We start from the raw sequence: 13,671 nt of genomic DNA, 5'->3' as shown, positions 1-13,671 counted from the left end.
TTCAACATAAAAAAAAAAAAGGCACTGTATTATAGGTGGTTGGAGATGTATATAGCAGACGGAATGCTCCACTCAAGGAACGTTGAAGGCAGGGCTAATTCCTACCTGTAAGAATTTCTGGAAGTGAGAATGAACTCTTTCTGGTATTGTTCCATTGTCAAGTTCCTCTTTACAGCCCTTTCCCACTCTCTTCCCCAGAGCCGTGGATTTGTATAACTAACCCCAGCTTATTTTCTTAGGTGCCCACTGACGGCAATGCTGGCCTGCTTGCAGAACCTCAGGTGGCCATGTTGTGTGGCAAACTACGGATGCACATGAACGTGCAGAATGGAAAATGGGAGTCAGACCCTCTGGGGACGAAAACCTGCATCGGCTCCAAGGAGGACATCCTGCAGTACTGCCAAGAAGTAAGTCCCTTCCAGCAGCCAGGACTCGCGTGTGGACACATGCCCGTAAAGCATGTGCCTGTCATTTTTTGAAAACTTCACTTCTGAAGTATTTATCTTTTATCTCTGGCTGTGAAAATCTTGGCTCCTTTTGTTTTGTTTTGTTTTTCATCCCAATTTTCTTATTGTGGTACAAATACACAAAGACAAAATTGATCATCATTACCATTGTACAGTTCAGTGATAGCAAATACATCTACAGTGTGCTATGATCCATCCTCGGAACTCTCATGCTCACTTTTTTTTTTTTTTTAAGATTTAAAAAAATGTTTTTATGAACTTTTAAATTTAAATTCAATTAATGAGCATATAGTATATTAGTAGTTTCAGAGGGAGAGTTCAGCAATCCATCAGTTGCATATAACACCCAGTGCTCATCACATCATGTGCCCTCCTTAATGCCCATCGTCGAGTCACCCCATCCTCCCACTCCCCTCCCCTCCAGAAACCCTCAGTTTGTTTCCTATGGTTAAGAGTCTCTCATGGTTTGTCTCCCTCTCTGATTTCATCTCACTCATATGTGGAATTTAAGAAGCAAAACAGAGGATCATAGGAGAAGGAAGAAGAATCTTGGTTCCAAATAATTCACTATATTATTAATATATTTACTTGCTTCACCATATATAATATACATATATTTTTTAAAAAATTATGATGTCATGTTGGAATCATCAGTAAACCAACTGAGTAAAGTTTAAGATCTCTTGGCACATCATTTACCTTTAGAATATATCCCACGTGGTTTCACAGTCAAGATACTGTATTTAAAATTTCTTAGAATTAATTTTCCCTATTTATGTTACCAATTTGATAGATTTTCCTTGTTTATGTTCAATTTTAGTCTCTCTTTTTTTTTTAAGAGTTTATTTCATTCATGAGAGACAGAGAGACAGAGACAGAGACACAGGCAGAGGGAGAAGCAGGCTCCACGCAGGGAGCCAGCCTGATGTGGGATTTGATCCTGGAACTCTAGGATCACGCCCTGGGGCCAAAGGCAGGCACTAAACCGCTGAGCCACCCGGGCTGCCCCAATTTTAGTCTTTCATTCCTTATTAAATTTTTTTTTTTGAAAATGTAAGACATTTACATTGTTAAAACTTATGAACTCTATAAAAAGTTGCACTCAGAAATCTCACTTGGCACCCATCTTCTATTGATCAACATTTTCATTGTTCTGATTTATCCTCCTAATAAAAGAAAATAAATGGTTTTCCTTCTTTTTCTTATAAAAAAAGGTGCTCACAGGAGGCACCTTTCTGTACTTTGCTTTTTTCTTTTTTAACTTTTATATCCTGAAAATTATGGCCCTCACCATTCATAAAGATCTTCATCCTTTTGTAATTTTTCTGGTTTCCATGCTATATTGTATAGGTATTCTTTCCTTATTACTTCAGTTTGAAATAACTGGAGTTCAAGACATCTTAAGCTACACTTTCAGACAATTACCAGTCTAGGATATGTGACTGTTTGTGTTTTAAGAACATTTAAATAAATTAATCTTAGGCGTCTTGGCATAACTTCCTTATCCTTCATATAAACAGCAAACAACCTGGCAACATTTTCTTTGTTGTAGTCTTTAATGTACTAGAAAATTTCCTTTTTAAAATGTTTTCTTTTTTTTTGCATATATACACAGAATATTTTTGGTGACACTCTAAGGAAGGACAGTCTCTACATATTAACTCTTGTGTTTCGAGAAGCAAAGAAGCATCCATTATCACAATATATTACATATCAAGTAATTTTTATCTTGAAGGATCATGAACCATGATGTAAGAAGATAATTCTTCATATTTAAGTAAAAATCACTAATATTTAAGTCTATTATTATTTCTTATTAAAAGCATTTATTAAATAGGGATTGAAAGTGGGGCTCCTGAGTGGCTCAGTCAGTTAAGTATATGACCAAGTATATGACCCTTGATTTTAGCTCGGGTCATGATCTCAGGGTCCTGGGATCCTGAGAGTGGAGGGATTCTGCTTGAGGATTCTCTCTCTCCCTCTGCCCCTTGCCCCCTAAAATAAATAAATCTTTAAAAAAAATATAGAGATTGATAAGAAATTACCTTTTGTCCAGATGCAACATTTCTAAAATATGTATTTTGGAAATAATACATTCTGTGCAAGAGTTCCTTTGGTACAGTTTTGTAATGAGTTGTAAGTTTGATAAATTGGAACTCTGCATGCATGCTCTTAGGGTTTTTTATACCATTTCACTTTTCTGAATATACATACAGATTATGCATTCTGAATATTATTTTTTTTTTAAAGGCTAGAACTAAGTTCAGTTTATGATGTTGACCACATCATCGTTTTCTGTTTGAATGGCTAATCTGATGCATGTATCTTAGTTTGCATCTAAATTTTTCTTCCTGTAGTGCTGCTTATGAATAATCAGATGCTTTTACATTTGTATGACAACTATATAAAAATTACTTTTCAGGATCCTGAGAACAACCCTTATTCCCACACCACTTAGAGATCCCACTAATGTCTGGGTAGCTTCACTTCCTGGCTTTGTCTGTTGTTTGTTCCAGGGCTAAGCCACAGGGTGGTTCTTCTGAGTCCCAGACTTTCCCAGATTGTCAGTGGCCATGGGACAGGAGAGTAAGCTTCTTGTTTTTCTTTTGTCTTGCAATTCTGGTATTTCATGCCTCTTGCAGCCCACTACCCACTAGGATGATGTGCACAGGCAAGAGTCTTGAGTCTTGAGTCTTGAGATGGTTTAGACAAACATTATACAACAGAGGTAGAAAAGGGCCAGGACGTCAGACTTGTGAGCCCTTTTCATGAGTTTGTTTTTTCCATAACAGCAGGAAGTCATGGAAGTGTTATTTTATTTTATTTTATTTTATTTTATTTTATTTTATTTTTATTATTTTATTTTAAGAAGGGGAAGAAATTTAGCTTTGCATTTCAAAAAGTCATCCTTTTGCTTTGTCATTCTGACTCCAAATCTAGCTTCTGGGTTCTCTGTAGGAGCCTCCATGCCATTTGGTGAGGAAGACACTAGGTACATGTGGCTGTTGAGCATTTGTAGTGCAGCTAGTCCAAATGAATGTGTGCTGGAACTGTAGATAAATACTATATTGTAAAGATTTATATGAAAAAAGAATATAAAATATCACATTAGTAATTTCATACTTCATATTGAAATATTTTGTATATGGTGATTTAAACTTATATATGTTATTAAATTGTAAATACTATGTTATTAGTATGAATTTTATCTTTACAATGACATAGGTGATATATCTCCATTGTATTTCTGTTGGACTGTGTTGCTTTTGCCCTCTGTCCCATACCACTAGTGACTCTGGGCTATAAGGGTCTCAGATCCCATTACCTGGCAAGTGAGAGAAGGAAGCAGATATAAGGAATCCCCCCAGACCTTCAACCAGAACTTTACTGGTGATTGGGAATCAGGGTGGAAGGCTTGTTTGGGTCCTTTTGAATATATCTTTCATTAAAAAAATTTTAGTATAAGGGTATTACATGAATACTTTTCAAGAGCCCAGGGGTTCTCTCCCTCCTTCAAACGTATATCCCTGGGTGCTAAAGAGGCAGTGATGATTGTAACACAGAACCTGTTCCTAAAGGGGAATCTAGGAAGAGAGAAAGGCTGTAGAATACTTTTAGCAGTATAAAAACTGACCAGTTTGATGATGCTAATACGAGCTAACTTTATTGAACGTGAACAGAGTCCTACGCTACCTTGCTAAGTGCTTACTTTCATTTTACCTTCGTGATGCTTCTGGGAAAGAATCTTGATAAATTGCAACGTTGAAGGGGAACGAGTGAAATAATGCTATTAGTGGAGGAGGAGTAGGACCAGAGCTAGGAGGCATCAGGTGCTGAAAGTCAAGCCGGATTAATTTCTAAGTGAAAGAAGTGATGAGTTTAAGTGTGACGTAGACTGAAAGGTGAAAGTATAATTGTTAACAATGCAAAAACTTGACTCTTGCAAAATGAACACACATCAAAGATTTTCGTCAGTTCATTAATGAATGAGGTGACCTAGAAGATGTGAAAGCTGGTTCAGATTGACTAGAAGAGATTTAAATACCTTTCCCAACAAATTTTATATACAGGACTAAGAAATGCAATCCCTCTCATCTGCATTGTGTGGGACTGGAAATACTTGCACTGCTATCAGATTTCTACATTATCTACACTTACAGGGGTGTAAAGTAGCTCAGGCTGTAGCAAGTCAGTCAGAAGAATACACTCTATAGAATCAGGTCATCTTTTCCCTCCTGTTGCCCCCCCGGGCCCTGGAAAACAACACCTGCATGTCCCTACTGAGGACACCAGTAATCCCCATTTCTCAGTCATGGATATTGTTTTGTAACAAAACATTCTTCTAATTTGGCATATAAAAGGGCATTGTCGTTCTTTAGGATAGCAATTTCAGTGGAAGAGCATGGGACAAGTCAATTTGCAGTAGGTTTTAGGAATAATAACATGAATGGATGGTGAAGACATCTATGAACTCTTTGGGGAAAGATCTAGGGGCAGAGAGCTTGAGGACAATTCAAGGAAAAGGGAAAGGCTTTGTCTTTTGTTGTGTGTGTTACGTTGTATGTGTTTTCAGGGGGATGAATTTAAGCTAAAGGAAGCTTACGCTAAACTGTGGGGAAGGTAGGTGTCCATCATGAGAAAACCAGGCTTAGGTATCTGTGAGAGCTGAGTTGGAATGAGATCCAGGGGATAAAGCTGAGTCTTGGAAAGAAGAAAAGAGGGGAAAATTATAAGGGTGGGTTGATTAGGCAGTTTCTGTTGCTAGGTGACAAACTCACTAAACCCTTTACACATGGAGAATATTTTCTGCCACAGATGGGAAGGATCTTGGGATGTGGTGAGCTCACAGAATTTTTTAAAAAGGCCTGAAAAACTGGGTCGTTAGATACTGGCCCTGAGACTCAGGACTGCCTGGGATTTCTCTCCTGGGGCCTCTACTGTTCCCTGCTTTTACCCTTTCTCCTATGTATTTACCTCATTTTTTCCTGCTAAGATGGGCTTCCTCCAGGAGGCCAGAGAAGATGGCAGCAGTAGCTCTGAGAGTGTATGTCTAAGCTTGGTATTCCAACTTGGTTCTGCCATTGTGCATTATCATTCCAGGGAGGGGGGCGGGGGTGGGGATTCTGCTTGGCCCTGCTTTTTTGGTCACACACCTGCCTTTGGCTCAGTTACCATACCCATAAGGACTCTGTACTGGGACTGGTCTACCTTGGCCTTGAAGTTGTGTGGTCTGTTGGACAGCCCAACCAGAGCCACATTGTATGGGGAGAGGGGCTTTTGCCAGAAAAGAGACGAAGACTGAGTGGCATGGGGCTGAAATAGAGTAATGACCATAGCCTGACACAGTGGGCTTAGAAGCACACAAGGCATTAGAAAACTCAGCCATTAGAAATGACAAATACCCACCATTTGCTTTGACATGGAGGGACCTGGAAGGTGTTATGCTGAGTGAAATAAGTCAATCGGAAAAGGACAAACATTATATGGCCTCATTCATTTGGGGAATATAAAAACTAGTGAAAGAGAATAAAGGGAAAGTAGAGAAAATGAGTGAAAATATCAGTGAGGGTGACAAAACATGAGAGACACCTAACTCTGGGAAATGAACAAGGGGTAGTGGAAGGAGGTGGGCGGGGGGTTGGGGTGACTGGGTGATAGGCACTGAAGGGGGCACTTGGTGGGATGAACACTGAGTGTTATGCTATATGTTGGCATATTGAGCTCCAATAAAAAATTTTTAAAAATAAAAAAAACAGAAAAAAAAAGAAAAGTCATAGGTTGGAGAGAGGGTAGCTGAAGGAATTCATAGTGTGTCATAACTAACCAGCTTTTGAGACACTGGTAAGGTGGAGCGATGGTCACTTAGAACTTTTAAACAGTGTTTGGCATTTTCTGTTGAATCCTGAACTATCTGGAATATTCCTTATTGATATTTTAAGGTCCTCCTGCCACTTCCACTTTGTAAGTATTTTTATATTTATCTTTTATAATTAGAGATAGTTTTTCTTTTGTAGGATTGAATTTTTTTGCGTGTTGTTGAAGAATGTTTCTTTGCCTTTATTCCTTTTTTGACTCCATGATCTCATTTTAGACAGAATTGAATGATTTTTCTGCTAAGAAAGCCAAGGAAAATAATATTCACAGTTTTTCTATCTCCTCTTTTCACAGGTTTTGCAAGTTATAGTAATTTTATATTTTCAAAATGGTAATATTACAATCTGTTCCATTATAATTGCCGTAATAATCATAGTGGCAGGTTCTGTCTTTAACTGAGTTCATTGTTTACAACAAATCCTTCCACCAAAGCATCTCTATTCCTATATTATTTATTTTGATTCTTTTGCTTGGTTGGCTCTCATCTTACTTCTTTCTCAATTCTTTTTTTTTTTTTCTTTCTCAATTCTTATTGAACAATGTCTTTTTTAAAAGATTTTATTTATAATTTTTTCATGAGAGACACAGAGAGAGGCAGAGACACAGGCAGAGGGAAAGGGAGAGAAGCAGGCTCCATGCAGGGAGCCCGACACAGGACTCAATCCCAGGTCTCCAGGATCACACCCTGGGCCAAAGGCAGCGCTAAACCTCTGAGCCACCCAGGCTGCCCTGAACGATGTTTTAATGAAGTAGAGAGTTCCAGGTTGATGGGCATTTTTGTTCAGCACCTTGAAAATATTTACCCATTGTATTTTGGTGTCTGTCATTGTGCAAAAATTAAAAAAAAAAAAAAAAAAAAAAACACAACAAAAAACAAAAAACGAAGACACCAGTTCTGTTAGTTCCCATTTACAGTGCTACTCATTTACTGATTATTTTTCTCCCAATAGTGATGGATAATTTTTTTCTTTATGTTCTCAGTCCCTCTTGTGACCAAACACAGATGTTTTAGAGACAGCTGGCTGAGTCAGAGAGGCAGCTGTTAGCAGTCTGTGCTCCTAGGACAAAACGAAACTGACTGAACTCATGACCGTGACCTCATTTCGACCTTTTGCTAACCAATTTAACTCACTTGTTAAATTTATTTTTTCCAAAAGAGTGCCCGTATAGCTGCACATTGTATCTATGAATGCTTAGCTTAATATGATGTATCAAATATTATTATTGTGATGATAAATTATCTAGCCCATGTCCTTCATAGTCTCTCGTTCCTCTCAATTTGTGTTCCTGTTCTTGGTTGTTTTGTTACTAATATTGTCATTTTTGCCTCCTGATTTGATTGGGAAGATCGTTTGAGACTTAGGGTTTAAATAGAATATTTGTTTAATCTGCATTTTATTCAGAGCACCCATTCTTAGAACCCAGAAATACCCTGTTTTCCCTAATCATAATAGTTATGCTTCTGCCCAGCCATCATTCAAATACTTGCATTTCCTTACTTTTTTGTTGCTGTTGTTTTTTATTAGCATAGTCAGTCCTATTTGAGGATTTTCTTTCATTTTTTCATCATATATGTATTGAGGACTGCTGTGGGCTGAATATTTGTGTCTCCCCCCAACTTCATATGTTGAAGCCCCATGTCCAAGATGGTGGTTTTTGGAGTGGAGACTTTGGGAGGTAATTAGGGTGAGATGAAGTCATGAGAGTGGTGCCCCATGATGGCACCAGTGCCCCATATAAGAAGAGACACTAGAGAGCGGTACCAGCTACAGCCATGTGCATAATGCCCAGTTGGAGCTTGCAACCTTCCTTGCAGTACACAGCTGGCAACACCATGTGGAGAATTGCCCAAACCACAGAATAGTGGGAAATTCTAAATTATTATGTGGTAGCTAACTAGGCTCCAGGATGGCTTCTAGTGGAACTTGCCTTCCTCTTGCATTCACACCTGCGAGGAGCCTCCCACACTGTGCATGACTGGCCTCTGTAACCCATAGGCTATTACAGAAATGATGGTGCGAAGCTGGGTCATCAAGACATGTGGCTTCAACTTTACATATATTGGCTATAGCAAAGCCACCTGTCATGTTGTAAGGACACTTAAACGGCACTGTGACTTGGATGTGAGGGCTGTCTTGTGGTATACGTGGGATGGGGTGAGCTTAGGGTCCTCCACTCCATCATCTTCCCGGCACCCCCTCCAGCAGCACTAGCTTGTCAGGCATGAGAATGAACTGCTTAGAAGTGCATCTTATAACTAGGGGAAGCCTTCATGTAACCATAGCCAACATCTTGACAGGGCCCTTGTAAGAGTTAAGCGTCACTCCCACATACCAGACCCACAGAAACTGAGAGAACACAATTTATTGCTTATTATTTGAATGAAGCTACTAAGTTTTGGGATAGGTTGTATGCTATAATCGATGACCACAACAACTACTCACTCAATTACTATTTTCCTCTGTGGCCCTGTGGTAGAAAACAGTTCCTTTCCTCTGTTAGACACTAGACTCAGAAAGTGCTGCTGTCACGGAAGCAACTTGAAAATAACTGTTTGAATTATTCATCAGTTAACAGCCTAAAGTGGCCACTTACCTTAATGAACTGTTACATTACCCAAACTGTTATATTTTTCTAAAGAACTAGGATAGAACAGAAATAGAATAATACTCGCCCTGAAACATATAGTGAAGCTTATATCAAAAGTTACATTTTGTAGGGTTTTTTGGTCCCTCTTTTTTTTGAATGAAATGAGATTTTTAAAACAATAACAACATTGTTTTATTTAAACCAAAGGCTTCGGGATGGGAGAATAAAAAATTGGAAGTGTAATAAAGAATCTTATTCTTTCCCAGATTTAATTCAGGCAAATTTAGCAAGTACTTATTGAATGCTGTTCAGAGTAGGATTTGTGTCATGTGTTTCTGAGTGGCGAGACATCATTCTTGGCTCATAAGTAGCTTATAAATATACAATTGGATAAATTGAGAATTCAGAGAATTGGAAAGTCGAAGGTTTTGATTATAAATCTGGGGATTTCAGGTTTAATTCTGGAAATAAGAGCTGTGGGATTTTTTTTTTTTTTTTTTTTTTTTTTTTTTTTTTTTTTAGCATGAGTGTTTTGTGGTCAAGACACTTTTGGAAAAATTAGCCTGTATCCAACAGGAAGTTAGATCAGGAAAAGAAGGAGATTCAGATCTCCAGATGTCAGCCTGAGAGGGAATGCAAAGGATCATTTTGCTCATCTGCCTTGTTGTATATAAGATGATATGATAAGGAGGAGCCCTTGGGGTCAGGTGCCATAAAGGAGAACAGGGGCTTCACTGGACAGACCTTTCAAATCCAGCCTTTGCTATCTTGACACCTGAGCAATCCCATGAAAGCTGCCTCACCAGTCTTAGACTGTTTCCTCTCTGTATGATAGGAATACACAGGTGTGCTGAAGTTAAATACTGTCAGTTGTAAACAAGCAATTGTAAAGTCCCAACACTATTCTTCCTCTTTTAAGGAGAGAAATGAAAACTCCCTCTGGATTCTTACCATTCAGAGCACCTTTTGTAGGTTAGGGCCTGGCACAGGTGTTGACTCACCTGGGGAGCAGGTCTCTGGAGGGAATTTGAAACAGGTTAAGTCACAGCACTGACAGATTCCCAGCTGGGAAAGTCAGACAGGTGAATGTGGCTTTGCTTGTAATCTTCAGTTAGATTATGGGCATATTCTCTTTTTCTGAAGTTTTTACAGCAGCTAACAATATGTGTTCCCTGCTTTTTAAATTTTCTTTCTCTAAATGAACAGTTGTTTCATCTACAAATTAACAGAATCACCAAACAAAACATACCAATGCCTGAACAAAACAAAATCTGCCTGTTTGATAAGTTGAACAAAACCATTTCCTTTGCCCAACTTCCTACTGTAAAATATATCACCAAACATGGGATTTCCAAACAAGAAATATTTCTCAACCTTGATTCTGCAATAATGTGGAATTAAAACTAAGTTAAAACAAACATCACATGTGATTCATTTAACCGATTTTGAGGGCATTCTGTATACAATGAAAACAGGAGAAGCCGTGGTGCATTTTTGGCCATTATTATTATTTTGCTGTGTGTTCCGACCACCTTTTTGTATACTTAAAATTGACCCAAAAATTACAGGCACATATGCGTGTGATTTCAGGATTTGAAAGATCCAAAAATTCATGTTGGGTGAAATAATTTGCTAAATAAAGGTGTCTGGATGCCTGTGAATGACAACAGATATATTTTATGTATTAATGATCTGTATACTTAAAAGGATTGCTTGCACAAACTATAGGATTTAGAGCTAAATAAGAGATGCAACTAAGTTTGGATTTTTTTTTTTACACATTTATCATTTAATCAAGTTAATATTTGATTTAACATTTGTCCTTACCATCTAGCATTGTCTTTTTAAAAAATTTGTATTTATTTATTCATGAGAGACACAGAGAGAGAGGCAGAGACATAGGCAGAGGGAGAAGCAGGCTCCTTGTGGGGAGCCTGATGCAGGACTCAATCCCAGTACCCAGGTATCATGACCTGAACCAAAGGCAGATGCTCAACCACTGAGCCACCCAAGTGCCCCTCATCTAACACTGTCTTAAATGGATACTCAATTATTACATATTTACAGGAACACTAGGTAGTTTTTTTTTTTTAACACTAGGTACTTTTGTACTATAATGACACGTAGTATAATATTAGAATACTGTGTACTTTTAGGTACATAGTTATACCATGGACTTTTATATTTCTCATTTGATTAATTTACTGTCAGTTTTTTCCTTTAATATATTTTTTCTCTCTTCTTTTTTGAAGTAGAGCTGACTAGTAAAACTGTACAGTTTGTATATTTTTAAATATAGCCGTGAACTGACCGAGAATGAGAATTTAGATCATACATGTACACATCTGATTATGTTTTCACATTCATACCCTGTCCTGTTTATTTTAGTGATTCTCCCCATCTCACACCCACCCTGCACACCACCTTCCCATTTGTTTCTACATTCAGCACTTCTGGAGTAAGAGTGCCTTATGCATTGAACAGGGTTCTCAGACAATATTGTCCGAATCTGAACATGAGTGCACATATGTAGCAATTTATGCATATACAGTGTTGGAAACAGATCTGGGCCAAATTATTGGGAAATAGACTGTTGCCCTCTAGCATTTCACGTCCTTGCTTTGGCATAAGGGCATCATTGTGAAAACCTAGAACTCCTCACACGTCCCACATTGCAGTAATGTTTCATCAGCTGCGCGTTGCCCCTCAGCACCCCATGACATCGTAAGCAGAGACCGTTGTTTTTGGTTTGCCATGCTCTTTCACAATGAAATTCGTTATTCTGTTCCCTATATCCCTAATACTACTAAAAGAATTTTTGCTGAAAGCAGTTTGATATGATTTTTCTTTGTATTATAGGGAATTTTGAAGAAGAAAGTAAGGCATTTTAATCCAGAAACAGAAATTGTATTGTCTGGGGCATATTTTGTTTTTGTTTATACACTGAAGTCTAAAACTTATTTAAAACTTGAAATCCATGCCCTCTGAGTGAGTGCTCAGGAATGGCCCTGGTATGTTCTGGCTGCATCAGTTTGATCTTCTTTGAAATGGAGCGATTGCTAACTGAGGATTGTGTGCCGTGCTACACATAAAACATTTGCAGTGATTCTGGCACGTAGGAAATCCTCATTATTTTATTTTCCTTATTCTCTTCTTGGATGTGTCCTTTGAAAAGGAAATTGGTACGTTGGGGTTTCAGATGAAAATATCTCATGATTACTTCTGTACCTCTTTGCTACAGAGTTTCTGATTCTGTGTTTCATCTATATATGTGCTAACTGCAATCAAGCATTGCAGTTTGGATCTTTGTTTTTTATATTTGCCTTTTCACTTGTAAATATAGAAATTTGACTCTTTTTCTACTGGACAATTTTTTTTGTTTTTTTACTTTTTATTTAAGTTCAGTTAACATATAACGTATTATTAGTTTCAGATGTAGAGCTCAGTGACTCATCAGTCTTAATATAACACCCAGCACTCATTACATCACGTGCTCTCCTTAATGCCCATCACCCAGTTATCCCATCCACCCCCTTCCAGCAACCCTCAGTTTGTTTCCTATGATTAAGAGTGTCTTATGGTTTGTCTCCTCCTCTGATTTCATCTTGTTTTATTTTTTCCTCTCTTCCCCTATGATCCTCTGTTTTGTTTCTTAAATTCCACATGTGAGTGAGATTATATGATAATTATCTTTCTCTGATTGACTTGTTTCATTTAGCATAATACCTGCTGGTTCCACCCATATTGTTGCAAATGGCAACATTTCTGGGGTTTTTTTGATGGCTAAGTAGTATTCTATTATATATATCACCTCTTGTTTATCCATTCATCTGTCAATGGCCATCTGGGCTCTTCCCAGGGTTTTGTCATTGTGGACATTACTGCTATAACAGTGGGGTACAGGTACCTTTTCAGATCACTACATTTTAACTTTGGGGTAAATCTCTAGTCCACTGGACTAGTCTTTTGTTGTTACTTTTAATTTTTTCTAATTCAAAATTTCAAGCACACATAAAAGTAGAAAGAATAACATAATGAATGCCCCAGGTACCTCTCACTCAGCTTCAGTAGTTATAAAACGTAGTCACTCTTGTTCCTGGATGGGTCTGGAATGTATGTGCTCTATCTTGCCTCCTTCACGGTCTGCATGATTTTTGGCAAGCACCTTATGCAGATGTGTTGCTTGTCTCCTTTCCAGAGCTATAAATTGATTTAAGACAAACCAAAGCAACACGTTATTTATTTTCATACTTACTTGTTTAAGACATAATTTTATTACCATTACATAATTGCTAGCATTTTTTTTTCCCAAAAAGAAGTATCCTTGAGATTTGGTTAAAAATTTATTTCAAAAGTTAACAGACTAGAAAGAACAGTAAGCAATTTATTTTCAGAATTTGTAGCAATTCTTTTTACCATGACATTAACTCTGTTTTCAGCCTTTTCCTAACTGCATTTGATTATGTGGTCTTAAATATCCATGGTTATGTGGAATTTAGTTATATATAAATAGGACTTTTGGCATTAATCACTTGTCCCAGGTGGCCTGTTTGCAAAAAAGAGACATGGAAGATTCCCCTATTTGCTTTAATTATTGGGAATAGGGGAAAGTTCTGTAGGGCTCTAACAAATATTTTTATATATTTAAGCTGCATGCTCTTGGTTTTCTTAAATATCATCAGCTGCATGCTCTTGGTTTTCTTAAATATCATCAGTGTCTTTTCTTGCTTTGTATATTTAA

General features: G+C 37.7%; 1 protein-coding gene across 9 annotated transcripts in view; it reads left to right on the top strand.

Annotated features, from left to right (window-relative positions):
* APP (amyloid beta precursor protein) overlaps positions 1 to 13,671 on the top strand; it is a 262,776-nt gene that overhangs the window by 59,550 nt on the left and 189,555 nt on the right. For all 9 annotated transcript variants that reach the window (XM_072806644.1, XM_072806643.1, XM_072806642.1 and 6 more), the window contains exon 2: positions 240 to 407. In XM_072806644.1, coding sequence (XP_072662745.1) covers positions 240 to 407 — 168 coding nt within the window. The remainder of the gene's footprint in view (positions 1 to 239; positions 408 to 13,671) is intronic.

This window comes from Canis lupus, chromosome 30 (assembly GCF_048164855.1).
Source record: "Canis lupus baileyi chromosome 30, mCanLup2.hap1, whole genome shotgun sequence".
Classification (NCBI taxonomy): domain Eukaryota; kingdom Metazoa; phylum Chordata; class Mammalia; order Carnivora; family Canidae; genus Canis; species Canis lupus.
This window is presented reverse-complemented; position numbering and strand designations above follow the sequence as displayed.